Below are 15986 nucleotides of genomic sequence, written 5' to 3'. Positions count from 1 at the left end.
TGTGTTCCAGGGCCAAGAGGGTTTTGAAGGAAGCAGAGGAAAAGCTGGTCAGCAAGGCTTACCGGTAAGTGAAACATTTTAAGTGTTTTCTTCTCTCAGATGAGAATCATGCATTAAAATACTCAAGACCTCTTTATGTCTTGAAGCAACTATTCCACAGCTTCTCCTCTTCAAAACTTTAGAAAAGATATTCTAGAATTCTAGACTCATTGGCTTTCAGCACTGGGACCTGGCAAGGAGAAACAGGGGATGATGCCATCCAAGGTATCTATACCATTGCTTTCCAGTGATCTTCAGGATGGCTCCATGCCCTTGCCTATTCCCTGAGTTAGGGACCCCAAGAACTTCCCTGATCATCTGTCTGACATCAGAACTATTCCCCCAATTGGTCCTTCATCCCTGAGGGAAAATTCCACAACAAATTTTTGTTTTTTTGTTTTGGTTTCCAGGGGCATCCTGGACCCCAGGGACGACCAGGACCCAAAGGATCAAAGGGCGAAGAGGTGAGTCCACAAGACCAGTGTCACCCTTTACCCTGATCCTAAAACCAGATAAATCATAATTACAAAATATGAGGTAATCCTTAGACCCTAGAATTCTAGAATCTACAATGTTAGCTTTGAATTAGAAGGGGTTTAGAAAGATAAAATGGTAAAGGTGGGAGGATCATTAGAATGTTATACTTTTAGAGAATCTCAGAATATAGAATCTTGGAACATAAAATACAGAGAGGAATTATTGTGTGGAGTAGCAAGAAAGCAAATGAAGAGGCTTTATAAATATCGGAGAAAAGAAGGAAAGGAGAAAGAGAAAGATACACCTAAATGAATGCAGAATCCAGAAAATAGCAAGGAAAAGATAAGAAGGTTTTTTAAAATGAGCAATGCAAAAAAAGAAGAAAAAGAAGAAGAAGAAGAAGAAGAAGAAGAAGAAGAAGAAGAAGAAGAAGAAGAAGAAGAAGAAGAAGAAGAAGAAGAAGAAGAAGAAGAAGAAGAAGAAGAAAATAATAGAATTATAAAGGCAAGAAATGTCTTCAAGAAAATTAGAGATATCAAGGGAACATTTCATGCAAAAATGGGCATGTGATAAAAAAAAATGGAGTTGTTTAACAGAAGTAGAAGAAATTAAGAAGATATGGCACGGATACACAGAAGGAACTATACAAGAAAAATCTTAACATTATTGATGACTACTAACTACAATAATGTGGTTACTGATCTAGAACCAGACATCCAGGAGAATGAAGTCAAGTGGCCCACAGAATATATTGCTAGGCTAGTGGTAGTGATGAAATTCCAGCTGAGCTATTTAAAATCCTGAAAGATGATGATGTTAAAATGCTTCACTCAATATGCCAGAAAATTTGGAAAGCTCAACAGTGGCCACTGGTTTGGAAAAGATCAGTTTACTTCCCAATTTTAAAGGACAATGCCAAGGAAAGTTCACATTACTGAACAATTGTGTTCATTTTACATGCTATCATGGTTATGCTTAAGGTTCTGCAAGCAAGGCTTGAGCAATATGTGAACCGAGAATTACCAGGAAAGCCCACTGGATTTCAAAGAGGCAGACAATTGTTGGCAATCACCAACATTAGCTGGATTATGGAGAAAGTAAGGATTCCAGAAAGGCATTTACTTAACTCCACTAAAGCTTTTGCCTTTATAGATCAACACAATGTGGTAAGTCCTCAAACAGATGGAAATTTCAGATCATTTTACTTGTCTTCTAAGGAACTTATTATGTGGGTCAAGAAGCAAGAGTTAGAACCAAACATGGGACAGCTGGTTGATTTAAAATTGGAAAAGGACAACATCTTGTTTATTTAACTTATATGCAGAGGACATCATGCTAAATGCCAGGCTGAATGAAGCAAAAATCAGAAAAAAAGATTGCTGGGAAAAAATGACAACAATTTCAGGCAGAAGATGCCATTCTGATGGCAGAAAGTAAAAAAGATCTTGGCAACTGGTCCCATAATTTCCTGGCAAATAGAAGAAGAAGAAATGAAAGCAATGTGAGATTTTTATATTCTTGGGCTCAAAGATCACGTAGACAATAACTGTAGCCATGAAGTGCTTATTCCTTGGAAAAAAGCTAAAGCAAATCTAGACAGCATTCTAAAAGACAGATATATTACCTTGCTTACAAAGCTTTGTCCATGTTAGAACAAAATACTGACCATTGCAGTATAGCTATGGAAATTAGACAATAAGGAAAGCTGAGTGCCACAAAATCGGTATTTTTGAATTGTGATGCTGGAGATGACTTTTGAGAATCCCTTGGACAGCAAGGAGATCAAATCAGTCAATACTTCAATAAATGAGAAAATTAGATAATTAGAAAAGAACTTGATAGGAAAGATTGAAGTAAAAAAAAAAAAAACCAAAGGGATGGCAGAGGATGAGATGGATGGAAAGTATATGGAAGTAAGCCCAAGCATTTGGAAAGACTTTGGGAGATAGTGGAGGAGTACCAAGTCAGACGTGCTGTTGTCCCTGGAGTTAGGAAGAGTCTACCACAAATGAATGACTGAACAACTACACTTGGTGTAGAGAACAGTTGGTCCATTGCTGTCATTTGGCTAATGATGAACCTTAAGCCCAGAGAAAAAGGACTTGCTTAAAGTCACATACAAAGCTAAGAGCAGAGGTGGGACTAAGTGCTGTCTCCTTAGGCAGAGCAATTATCTCATACTTTAAGGTCAACAAAGTGCTTTAGATAAATTATTTCATCTGAGGGCAGAATTGTAAGTCAGGCCTTGTGGATTCCCAAGACCAGAGTTATATCTGCTGTGCCATATAGTTGCTTTACTAAAATGACGGGATTATATGAGCTGAACTCTGAGGTCCTTTCCAGCTCTGGTCTATAATTCTGCAGTCCATAAACAATCTTTTTTGCTGCCTGCTCACCCCATAGTACCTTCTCTAGATTTCTTGGATCGGGGAAAGAGATGATGAGCATTAGCCATCCTTTTCACCTGGCTCAGTTAGCTTTTTGGTCCTTAGGAGCTCTTGGTCAGCACAACAGAATTGTTGGCTCAGCCTGGCAGGTGTGAGTGAAAACAAGGAAAGGAAAGAGAGGAGGCAAAGCAAAAGGGGAAATGGGGCAAGGAAAGAAATAGAAGGAAAGATAAAGAGGGATGAGAACAGAAATGGGGGGAGAAAGAGAAGACCCAGAGATGATGCAAGTGGAAAGAATCAATCTGGAATTCTTTAAGCATCTACTGTGTGTCTGCCAATGTACTAGGAGTAACAGTATAAACAATGAAACAATGTACTTGGGAGAAGCTTTCATTCTAATGAAGGTGATAGGAAGTGCATATAAAAATATATACAGTATGTATACATTATAAACACAAGTACATGAAGTAGCTAAATACAGGGGGAATTGGGAAGCAAGCTTGTAACCATAACTGTGGTCCCCTGCTCTTGAGGAATATACTAATTTAATAAGTATGAGTTGGGTTCAGATCAAAAGTCTTCCTCTGCTGCCATCTCCTGGTCTTAGAGCTCCTCTCTCTGATCTTCCCAAAATTCCAAAAAACAGTTATGTTTGCTGTCAAAATCAGTAATTTATTAAATAGCTACTATGTACCAAATGCCTAAAGGGAGAGAAAGGAGCTGCTGTGAATTTTCTGGCCCGGGAAATCTCAGGGGGCTCACAGGCCCTCCATATTTGCTGGGATTCCCTCATCCTGCTCTGTATCCTACAAATGGAATCTCTATCTCTGACTTTGAGGCTCTTCTTGCTCATGGATTCTGTGAGGCAAGGTATGAGTCAATAGCAAGAAGAGGATCCCACTGTCCAAGCGGACCATATGCTTCTTGGGAATGTGGGGGTAAGACTGGCCAAGACACAGGGTTCTTTGTGATCAAGTTGCTGTGAAGCACATGCTTTAGCAATTGTTAAACCCTATAAGAGCATGATGTTATTCTGAAAGACAAAAACAGAAGAGTGGTAGAAAGAGTACTGGGCTTGGAGTTAATGAGTTCATATTCCTACTTCGTGACCTGTTGATTTATGTGCTCTTAAATAAGTTCTTTCCCTTCTCTGGATTTCAGTTTCCTCATTAGTAAAATGAAAGAACTAAATGATCACTAAAATTCCTTCCCCTGAATCCACTTAGAGTCAGCTGCCTAAATTTGCACCAAACTTTCTGCTTTTCAGAGGATAGTCCCAGCTAAGACCTCATGTTGTTAATACTGATAATAGTAGTAACAACAATACTTAGCAATTATCTCATACTTTAAGGTTAACAAAGTGCTTCAGATAGGTTATTTCATCTGAAGGCAGAATTGTAAGTCAGATCTTGTGGATTCCCAAGACCAGAGCTATATCTGCTGTGCCACATTATAAAATGAAGGGATTGTATAAGCCGAACTCTGAGTTCCTTTCCAGCTCTGGTCTATAATCCTGCAGTCCATAAACAATCTTTGTAAGATAGAAACAGTGACTTTTACTTAGCCTCATTTTACAGATGCAAAAACTGAGTGGGGAATTATTGATTTTACCTAATTCATACAATGTGTAGACAGCAGAGAAAAATTCTTCCAGTCACAGTGCATAAAATCAAATCGCAGTTCTGCTGCTTAACTTCTGTGGGACTTTGAGCCAATTCCTTAGCTGCTCTGGGCCTTGGTTTCTCTATATGTAAAATCTGTTAGGGTGAACTCGATGGCCTCTAAGGTTTATCCTACTCCAGAACTTATGATGGTAAGACTTAATGGCAGAGTCAGAAAGATTCCCTGGGTCTCACCAGAATATTTTCACCACGGGCAAGATAAAGGCATTCCAGGGTTGATGGAACAAGGAGAATGGAAACTATCATTAATAAGAAATATGTCCATAATTCAAGGAATCATGATTTTCTAAGATGGATAATTCCTCCACTAATGAAGATTCCAGCCCTTCTGTGACTTAGGAAATAGTTGTCAGGAGAGAAGACTGATTTTCAGATGACAGATATATAGTCTATAACTACATCCATCCTCAAAATCTTTATAGGGTGGTGGTGGCAGCAATGGTGGTGATAGTAGCACTCGTAGTAGTAGTAGTAATAATAAACGTAATAATAGTAGCAATAGCAGTAGTAGTAGTAGTGATAACAATAGTAATAGTAGCAGTAATAGCAGTAGTAGTAGTAATAGCAGTAGTAGCAGTAGTAGTAATAGTAGTAGTAATAGCAGTAGTAGCAATTATAGTAGTAGTAGTAATAGCAGTAGTAGTAGTAATAGTAGTTGTGATAATAGTAGTAGTAATAGCAGTAATAGCAGTAGTAGCAATAGTAGTAGTAATAGCAGTAGTAGCAATTATAGTAGTAGTAGTAGTAATAGCAGTAATAGTAGTAGTAATAGTAATGGCAATAGTAGTAGTAGTAGTAATAATAGTAGTAACAGTAATAGTAATAGCAGTAATAGTAGCAGCAGCAGCAGCAGCAGCAGCAGTAGTGGTAGTTGTTGTTATTGTTGTTTGGTGGTTTCAATGATGTCTGACTCCTAATATTCCCCACTTGAGGTTTTCTTGGCAAAGATACTAGAGTAGTTTCCCATTCCCTTCTTCAGTTCATTTTACAGATGAGGGAATTGAGGCAGAGTTAAGTGACTTACTAAGGGTCACACAACTAGGAAGTGTCTGAGGTCCCATTAGAACTAAGGTCTTCTTGGCTCCTGGCCCCATGCTTCACCCTCTTTGCGCTCTCACTGTCACTCTAAGTCAGCTGAAGTTCTGAGCACAAGAAGACTGATCTGCTTTGGGCCCCTCCTCAGGACAGACTCCTAGCTCAGGCCTCAACTAATGTTCTGCCTTTTCAGGGTCAGAAAGGGAAACAAGGAAAGCGTGGAGAAGCTGGCAGCCGAGGAATGCAGGTAAGTAGGCCTAAAAGCATCTCCTTCATCTTAATACCTCCTGCAGGTGAGGGTCTTTCCTTACTTCCTCTGGTCTCTTTGGGTCTCTAGGGCCTGGTGGGGCAGCCAGGGCCTCGAGGTGTGGTAGGAAGACAAGGCCAAGAAGGACTCTCAGGTCAGGATGGAATTCCTGGGAAGGATGGTCGAGCTGGACATCAGGTAAGTAGGACATCATCTCCACCTTATTCACCAAGGGGGAAGACCTGACAAAGAACTATATGATAGAAGCAAAGAGCTTGGAAGAGTTCTTAGAATCTAAAATGGCAAAATCTAAATGAACCTTAAATCACAGAATGTCAACGTTTGAAAAAGCCAGAAACCAAAGAATTTCAGATGGGAAGGCGGGGAGGAGGGAGGAGGAGAGAGAAGAGGAGAGGACCTTAGAGAAGGGAATGGTGGCTTGAGTTGAATGGAATCAAACTGAGCTCTATTCAATTGTCCAATATGCATCTATTAATTGCCTACGGGCACTGTTCAGGGATATAAATACAGAGAATAAAACAATCCTTCTCATAAGGAATAGGGTTTAAATTCAGTTGAAGTCTATAGATACATATATGCACATATACAAACAGTCACACTCACTACACACCCCACCCTAACTCAATTCCTCAACTACTATCTTATTCTAATAATGTCTCCCAGACTAGTAGAACCTTCTTAAGTATATCATTCATCCTTCATCTTACAGCTTAAGTCCATGTAGCATTTCCAGACCCCTTTGCTTCTATGTTTCTCTGGAAGCCAGTGCCTTCAGAAACCAAATTAACTCCATCTCATTCTCCTTAGGGGGAACAGGGAGATGATGGAGAAGTTGGACCCATTGGCCCTGCAGGAAGGAGAGGAAATCCAGGTGTGGCTGGTTTGCCTGGAGCTCAGGGACCCCCAGGATTCAAGGTGAGTGTTTCCACCCTACCTCCTGTGTTAGGCAGGATGATGTTGTGGGGTAGCTCGGAAGCACAGCTAGAAACTTTCTTAAAGTTATACCTTTGGTGAACCAGAATTATAGGTCATAGAGAGTTATAGACTTGGAAAGGACTTTAGAGGCTACCTTATTATTTTAAATATAAAGAACTAAGGCCCAAAGAGATTAGATACTTGACTTGTTTATGGTCACACAGCTAGTAAGGGACAAGGATTTCTAATCTTTCTTCAGAGTTGTTGCCTCTGACCTCCTAAAATACCATAGATTAGTTTTTTAAAACAAAGTATAAAACATGTAGAATTAGATTTATGATTATAGATCATAACAGATCATTTTATAAAATAAACATTTATCATCAGATCATTTTACAAAATAAATATATTGTATCAGATCACTTTATAAAATAAATATATCATATTTATTTATCATATATCAGATCATATAGATCATTTATTATTAGATCATAAATCTACATGATTTATGTAGAATTAGAGATAATAAGAAAACTGCCAATCCACCTATTTTTCAAATACTCACTTCAGTGTTGAGTTGAACTTTGCTTCCCTCTGCTGACTAAATGTAGACAAGCAGGTAGCATCCATTGAAATTGTCTCTATGTTTCATACTCATTGATTTAGAATTAGAAAGAACTAAAGAGATCATCTTTTCTAAGCTACTTATTTTACATATGAAACCAAGGACCAGAGAAATAAAATGACATGCCCATGATCTCACAGATAGTAAATGCAGGAGTTGAGATTCATTGATCATTAGAGTGGTAAGAACTAGAAGGCTTTTTAGTGATCATCCAATGCATGAAGTACATTTTTCTGTTTATTAGGGACTTTGAACTGTTTTTCAAATTACTATTAATAATTTCCTCCTTCAATAACTATCTGTTAATATTCTTTGAATAATCGATCCAATGATTCAACAAACATTTATTTAGGGCCTTCAATATCTGAAATACTGTATTGGGCCTTGTAGAGATGAAGACAAAACAAATCCAGTCTCTGATCTTCACTCACATTCTATTGAAAGGCCACAACATATATATCTGTGTGTGTGTGTGTGTGTGTATACACATATAAATATATATACATATATGTGTGTGAATACACATGTATAATTAAATATAAGGTTTTAAAAATGTTTTTAAACTTTTTATAGTTTTAAAATTATTTAAATAAAAATGTGTAATTTTTATTAAATATAAGATTATTTGGAGAATGAAAGAGAATACTTAACAAGTAGGGAGGAAACTCTGGAAAGATTTAATGAAAGAGATGGCTCCGATCTTTGAAAGAAGATAAGACTTATACTAGGTGGAGATGAAGGAGTATAGTCTTGGCTTGGGGAATTATCAGATTTGGAAGCATAGAGAGGAGAGAGCCATTAGGGAAAGACTATTACTTACCTGAATTTTTATCTATTTCTTAAAGACTCTGGATATCAGATTTTTATCAGAAATACTTACTGTAAATATTTTTCTCCAATCTGTTTCCTTTTATTTTATTTTTTTGTTGTATCAAATCCATCTATTTTGTCTTCAATAGTAACTAAAAGTAATTTGTTCAATAAATAAGAATTTCTCCTCTTTTTTCTTCTTCAGAATGGAGATCAATATAGTATTCTTGTTCTTCCAATTTTAAATTTAAAAAGTCCTCTACTAGAGCTCTCTTAGGATGAGCTGTGGGAATGACCCTGAGTTTTTCAAAGCTCTGCCACAGATCATGATCTCTGGTAGAACTTGCTGAGCTGGAAAGACTTTGAACTCTGGCTGGATGAGGGATCGATTGTGTGTTTGTGGCTAGGTATCATCCTGGCAAAGCTTAGGGAGCTCCTTCCAGAAGGTTGATTACCAGGCAAGGAGATTTTTCAACTACCACATTTCATCCAAGACATTTTAATTCATAGATAATTTTGAATCTGCATTGGTGAAATCCAGATCGATAGAATCATTAGTCTTGTTGAAATATTAAAATTGATATATTTAGATTCACAATCTAGTTTGAATTTATTGTGGATTATGATGTGAAGTGAGAGTCTAAACTGATTTTTTGCCATATTGCTATTCTGTTTCCCCAGTAAGTTTTACTAAGGAATCATTTTGATCATTTTACAATCTTTTCATATCTTTATATTATATCTAGAGGAAAGTAGCATTTATTAAACATATTTTGTGCCAGGCATTGGGTTACTATCTCATTACATATATGTGTGGTGATATAATATATATGATTTCTTTGTGATATGTTATATGTGACATGATAGGATATATCATTAGGTGTGTTTATGATATATTATGTGCAGTATTTCATTATGTCATGTCTCTCTCTCACACACACACATGCACACATACACATATGTACCTGCTGCAAGAGACCTTCCTCAGTTCCTCATCTTTTACCCCTCACTGCCTCTCCATTCCTCCCAAATGACCTCCCATGTGCACTTTATCAAGTTTTGTTTTGTTTGCTTCCTGTCTCTCCCAAAAGCCCCCCAATTATAGGGATCATGTTTTTTACCTTCCTTCTCTCCAAAAGTAGCAGAGTACCTGTCACATAGTAAGCACATAGTAAGTGCTTAATAAATGTAATTGATTAAATGATTGATTTTAGTAGACTTATGATTTCATCAGTGTAGGCAGCTGCTGTTCCTCTACCAACTCTACCAATTCAGTTCTGTACCTTCTATGCAGTTTATAGTCCTAAAATACTGTTCACCTCAGATGCTGAGAAAGTAAGTACCCTGCCTAGAGTCACACAGCTAATGTGTCAGAGAAAGAACTTAAACCCAGCTCTTCCTGACTCTCAAGTGCTGTATAGGTCTTGTATGTTTGGTTCTTTCTTTTTTTTTTAACATTTTAGATTTTTTAAATTTTCAATAGTATTTTATTTTTCCAAATACCTGCAAAGATATTTTTCAGAATTCATTTTTGTAAAATGTGTCCTAAATTTTTCTCCTTTTCTCTTTTACCTCCCCTCCTCAAAACAGTCAACAATCTGATATAAGTTAAATATGTGCAATTCTTTTAAACATATTTTCATATCTGTCATGTTGTGCAAGAAAAATCAGACCAAAAGGGGAAAAAGCCACGAGAAAGAAAAACAAACAAACAAAGCTGAAAATGCTGCATTTTGATCCACAGTCTCTATAGTTCTCTTTCTGGATATGGATGGCACTTTCTATCCCAAGTCTATTGGAACTGCCTTGCATCACCACATTGCTGAAAAAAGTAAAGTCCATCACAGTTGATCATTGCATAATCTTGTTACTATGTATAATGTTCTTCTCTTAGCTCTGCTCATTTTACTCAGCATCAATTCATGTAAGTCTTTCCAGGCTTTTCTGAAATCAGCCTGCTAATCATTTCTAAGAGAACAATAATATTCCATTACATTCATAATCTATGTGTAGTTCTTATTCTGAATTTTCACTTCTACTTCACTGATCTCTTTTTCAGATTTTAAAAAAATCTAGTCCCCTATAAAAAAATCTAGTCCCCTATAGTTTTGATAATTACTATATTTTCAAATCTACTTTCCCATCCTTCTACCTTTTTTTATAGAGGTGAAAACTGAGGTCACCTACCTTAAAACAGAATCAGAACTTGAATGTCTTAAATCTGCTCCAGCATTCTTTCTGCCACATCACACTGCCTCCCACGAAAAATTAAAAAATAGCATTTATTGAGTCCCCATCCTGTGTTTTGCAGTCCTGGGTATGAAAGGGCCATATGAAGACACTTTCTCTGCCCTTCAGGAATTAATGTTCAATTTGGAAGACAGAACTTATACAAAAATACAAATAACAATAAAATAATCAAAGACATTGTCTACACCAGGCTTCAGATGTGTGGCTGAAATAAATAAATAAATAAATAAATAAAACCTAGAGAACAGAGAAGAGTACTGTGGGCTGGGCTGGTCAGAAGCAGTGGGACTTGAGCTGGAACTTGGAGAGTAGGAAAGATTTGGATAAGTAGAAAAAAAGAAAGATCGATCAAATATTGCCAGTCAGGAGATGGCATGAGCCAAGATAGAGGGAATAAAAATATACAAGAAGATTGGAGAGATGGATGAATAGGAAACAGGGGAAAACATTAACATTAAATCTTATTTAATTAACATTAAATCTTATTGGAGTCATAGCCTCTACAAGTGAATGCTAGGAGACATGGCTAGAGATGCAGATTAGAGCTGGACTGTGGAAGACCATAAGTGCAGGCAGGGGTATTTTGACTTTATCCTGTAGATATAGCTATATAGCTATATCTAGCTCTTTCCTTCTAGTTTCTAAGGTTTCTTTCTGTTCTTACATTCTGTGTTCTAAAAATCTCCCATTTTAAATTCTGTGATCTTGCCTAATAGAGAAATATGTTTTACATGATTGCACATATATAACCTATATTAAATTTCTTACTGTCTTAGGGAAGATGGAGGGGAAGGAGGAAAGGAAAATTTTTTGCAACTCAGAAATCTTATTTTAGAAAAGGAATGTTAAAATTTGTCTTTAAATGTAATTAGAAAAAAATAAAATACCATTTTTTAAAAATCCTGTGATCTTTTGATCTGTCCCATGGACCTGATGTTACTAATAACCTGTCCCTCTGGGTAAGGTCACTTTCGGTGGCAAAGTCTACCAGAAAGTGTTCATTGTTCAGGATGAGAAGATATTTGGACCCTTGGTCTATCTATAGTTCCCTGTACAAGGATGTCTTTTAACATATATGTGTTTCTTTAAGGGTGAAAATGGGTTGCCTGGACAAGTGGGCCCTACTGGCAAGCGAGGCACAGAGGGAGGAACAGGGCTTCCTGGGAGCCAAGGGGAACCAGGATCCAAAGGCCAGCCGGTGAGTGACTATGGAATGACTCCCACTAATTTACTGTAAGTCCCCCTTCCCCTTACTCCTTACCCCAAGGGAGAGTGCAGAGCTGGGGCTTGGGAAGTCAGTCTAACCCAGTTAATCAAGATTGCTTTGGGGAAGGTGTCCTGCCCTGTCTTGATGGGAAAGTAGCAAGGGTTAGGGAGAGAAATAAAGAACAAGAGTCAGGATTTTATAAACTGCTATTTGTAGCATGGGAGGAAAATCGCTAGATCAGGAGCTGGGAGACCTGAATTCTAATCCCAGCTCTGCCACATGCCAGCTTGTGACTTGGGCAGCCACTTCATCATTCTGGCCCTTAGTCTTCCCGACTATAAAAGGGATATAATGATATCTGCTCAACTTTACATCTTTACTTTACTGTCAGGATCAGACGAGCAATTTGAGAGGATTTTAAAGGGCCTGAAAAAAAATATATATATATAATATATAAAGTGCTATATTGATATTTAAGAAAGAGGAAACTTGGGGCAGCTGGATGGCACAGTGGATAGAGCACCAGCCCTGAAGTCAGGAGGACCTGAGTTCAAATCCTCTCAGACACTTCACACTTCCTAGCTGTGTGACTCTGGACAAGTCACTTAACCCCAATTGCCTTAGCAAAAAAGAAAAAAAAAAAAAAAAGAGGGCACTTGATAGTATGGCAAAAGCAGACATGGGATTGAGTCAACCAGGTTGCTTAAGTCCAGCTGCTTGAGACCCCCTGCATCGTATATATTAGCTAATGAAGAGAAGAACCGCTATGTCTTATCCCTACTTCATATCTTGTGATTTCTCTCTCTGGATCACTGACGCCTATGTTTCATGCTAGAAATATACTTATTAATCTGACTTTGGTAATAACATGCTGATCAGAGAGTCCCTGATATCTGCTATTTGGAACCGCCAAGGCATTCTTCTAGGAAGAGGGGCAAGCCTCCAAGTCCCAGTTTGTGGCTGCTGGCAAGTGGTTCTGGAGGCTATGGAAAGATCTTACTGGGCTGGGGATCATTGACAACCTTCCTCTTTCCCCGCCTCGAAGGCGGACCACAAACTATGGAAAGTGAGGAGGCTGTCATCCAAGAAAGAGGGCCAGTGGTCTGGTGAGAGGCCAGGAGCTCCTGAGTCCTTTTCATGGGTCTGGCATAGGCTAGTCTCTTGGCTCTGCTCATTGCTGCCTCAGTTTATCCAGCTGGGGAAATGGGAAAATATCTAGTAATTAAGGGTTAATTGCAGTTAATTTGTGACATCATTGCTTTTAAAGTTTATGACTCCAAGTGACTCTAGGACCAGGGCACTGCTCCCATGCTCACACTCTATGTCTGTTTGTCTGTCTGTCTGTCTCTCGCTCTCGCTCTCTCTCTCAATAAGAGAAAGAGAAAGGGGATGGGAGGAATGGAGAAAGAGAGACAGAGCCAGAGGGAGGGAAGGAGAGGAAGAGTGTGTGTGTGTTAATGACTTTGGTTTGTGGTGGTTGGTTTTTGTTGTTTTTTTAATGTCGCTTTCTTTCTTGGCAGGGTGACTTTGGAGAAATGGGCTTTCCTGGGATTGCTGGCCTCTTTGGACCCAAGGTATGATACTTTGCAGGCCTTTTGGCAATCTGTTGAGACCCTTAATTGCATAAAATAATAGTACATAAGATTATAGAGGAAACCAATTATACTGAAATACATTTATCAAAATATTTTAAAAACAAGGTTAAGAATCTCTGGTCTAAATTCTCCCCAAGGTCTCCTTCAGTTTTTAGGTTCTGTGAGTTCATAGGCCTGTTCTGTGATGCTGGATCTCTACTCCTGATCTACTCCCTGTGTCCTTGGGAAATCTCAAGAGTGCAGCTGAGGTGGGGAGAGAGGTCATTCCCTGCTACCTATGGAACCCTGTAGCCCAGTGGAGTAGAGCAGATAGAGAGGAAAAAGACTGGATATGAATTGCACCTTAGGCACTTACAGGCTTTAAGGCCTGTACAAAGCTCTTAACCTCTCAGAGCCTCAGGCTTCTTCGTGTAAAGATAATACCAGTCATCTCACAGGATAATTGTGAACATCAAATGAGTCTGTGTTGGATGGATGGATGGATGGACAGACAGATACATATCATCTTTGTAAATCTTATATAAATATTAGCAATGATTATTATTGTCATTATTATCATTTCTAGAACAGCCCCTCTACCTCTTCCAACTGCTGACTACAGAGAGAGGAAGAGTTTATTCAAATTAAACTGGCTGTCTGAATAAATCCTGTGTGCTCCCTCACTCTTCCATATTCAAAATTGGGTAATTGTCCCCATCCCATAGAGATCAAATGTTTTTGCATTTTGTTCCCTGCAGGGCCCTCCAGGAGATATTGGTTTTAAAGGAATCCAGGGGCCCCGGGGACCACCAGGTTTAATGGTAAGTTTCTCCTCTAAGGAATCTTTCCTCCCTTGCCTCAAGAGGGCCCACCAGGCAGCCCAACACTGCTGTTAGCCTCTGGGCCTCCTCTGCCCTTGAGCCATCATCTGAAACCTGCCAACCTTATTTCTCACTAATGACCGGACACAGTGTGATGGCAATTGTTCCTGATAGTTGTTTGCCACCATGGTCTATTTCCTCCTCGTTCCCTCCCGTACATTCTTCTTCCCCTTTATCTTCCTTTCTGACCCAGTGTTTTGACGCAAGGTCTTTCACTCCATATAAAATGACCTTCCTTTCTCCTCTCCCCCTATACTAACGTCATTCTTCATAAGCTAGCTTAAGTCCCAGCCTTTATGAAGCTTTTCCCACCGAGGCCCTGCCTTTCCTTGATCTCCCACTGTAGCACTGAAGTCTGCTCTACTTATAATTCCCCTAAAACCTTCTCTGAGGGCCTTAGCCCACCAAGGGCCCCACTTTTCTTTAGATTCTACAATTTTCCCATTAAATTTAGCTCTTCATTATATACAAGCTCCAGTCTTGTTTTGTGTTTTATTTGTAAAGTATAAATAAAACATGTAACTTCTAAGAGGACAAAATCCAAATTTTCTGAGTACTGCTTACTACTCTATCCTCAAGATGCCCTTCATCATTTATAAATAAATGCTTGTTTCTGACTTTATTTCCTTCTGTTTCCCCATGCCTGGGATTCATCTTTGATATAGAGGGAAAGACACTGGTCTTTAAAGTCAGGATACATGGGTTCAATTCTGGGTATGTTGGTAAATGTTTACAGCCAACTCTCTAGGGAAAAAAGAAAAATATGCAAGCTTAATCTGCATTATTAACATTTTCTCCATGCCTTTCTTAAGTCTAGAAATAAAAATAGATGAGTCGATAGATCAGTCAATCAATCAATAAATCAATCTGTGATTTTATTGCATTTGCCAAATTCTAAGGTATAAATGCTCACATTGAAAATTTAACATTTGATATCTCTCAGACTGATAGAAGCTAATTCCAGCATACCCATGGTTCAAATTTTAATCCTGCTACCAACTACTTATGACCTTAGACAAGTTAGCCTCTATGAATATTCAGCTATAAAATATCTAGAATCATATTTGTAATGCTGACTTCATAGGATTGTGAAGACAATACTTGTAGTGTGCTAGAAACATGAATTACTTTTATTATCATCATTTATGTTCACTCACGGACCACTCCTTGTGCTCCCATCTCCCTCTCCCTCCCACTCTCCATCTATCCTCATCTTCTTCTACCTCCACTTCTTCCCAAATAGGCAACAGAAACATAGGCCAGAATCCTTGATTCCACAGTTCTATCTTTTTTCCACCTCCAGGGAAAAGAAGGTGTCATTGGCCCCTTGGGGATCCTAGGACCGTCTGGAATTCCGGTATGTTAAAGAATCCAGGGGTCAGACCATCAGGGCACAGGGAGGGGAGGTGGGCCTGATGGGTCTCAGACCTTCTTTGCGATCAGTGTGAATCCCTCCCTCCTTAAGCCTCTGCTTCCCCCCTGTGTGAAACAAGGCATCACAGTTAGGCCCAAAAGCACTAAAACTTCCAGGCCCCAACCTTGCTGTGTGGTCTGTCTGCAGGGTCCAAAAGGGAACAAAGGAAGCCGAGGAGATTTGGTAAGTGGCCTGGGGAAGAGCTGGTGGGGGAAAGTCGCTAGGGTCTGAAAATCGAGGAACAGCTTGGGTGCCTGAGTTCTGCTCCCTTAACCAACTCTTTCTGTTTTGTTTCTTTTCAGGGATTGCAAGGCCCAAGGGTGAGTGGGGAGTGAGGGGTAGGGGAGGGAATGGGAAGGGGAGGAGGAGACGCTTGATGGTGTGTAATGAGGACCTGAGGAATGAGGACACGGGGATGGACA

The 15986-nt window shown here is 39.0% G+C and overlaps 1 protein-coding gene across 1 annotated transcript in view; it reads left to right on the top strand.

Annotated features, from left to right (window-relative positions):
• Positions 1 to 15986, top strand: part of COL27A1 (collagen type XXVII alpha 1 chain) — a 243335-nt gene that overhangs the window by 213316 nt on the left and 14033 nt on the right. The window contains exons 44-54 of the mRNA XM_051979980.1: positions 11 to 64; positions 450 to 503; positions 5814 to 5867; positions 5958 to 6065; positions 6696 to 6803; positions 11579 to 11686; positions 13216 to 13269; positions 14028 to 14090; positions 15454 to 15507; positions 15712 to 15747; positions 15867 to 15884. Of these exons, the coding sequence (XP_051835940.1) occupies positions 11 to 64; positions 450 to 503; positions 5814 to 5867; positions 5958 to 6065; positions 6696 to 6803; positions 11579 to 11686; positions 13216 to 13269; positions 14028 to 14090; positions 15454 to 15507; positions 15712 to 15747; positions 15867 to 15884 (711 nt within the window). The remainder of the gene's footprint in view (positions 1 to 10; positions 65 to 449; positions 504 to 5813; positions 5868 to 5957; positions 6066 to 6695; positions 6804 to 11578; positions 11687 to 13215; positions 13270 to 14027; positions 14091 to 15453; positions 15508 to 15711; positions 15748 to 15866; positions 15885 to 15986) is intronic.

The sequence above is a fragment of the Antechinus flavipes genome, chromosome 2 (assembly GCF_016432865.1).
Source record: "Antechinus flavipes isolate AdamAnt ecotype Samford, QLD, Australia chromosome 2, AdamAnt_v2, whole genome shotgun sequence".
Lineage (NCBI taxonomy): Eukaryota > Metazoa > Chordata > Mammalia > Dasyuromorphia > Dasyuridae > Antechinus > Antechinus flavipes.
Note: the sequence above shows the minus strand (reverse complement) of the source record. Positions and strands in the feature narration are given on the sequence as shown.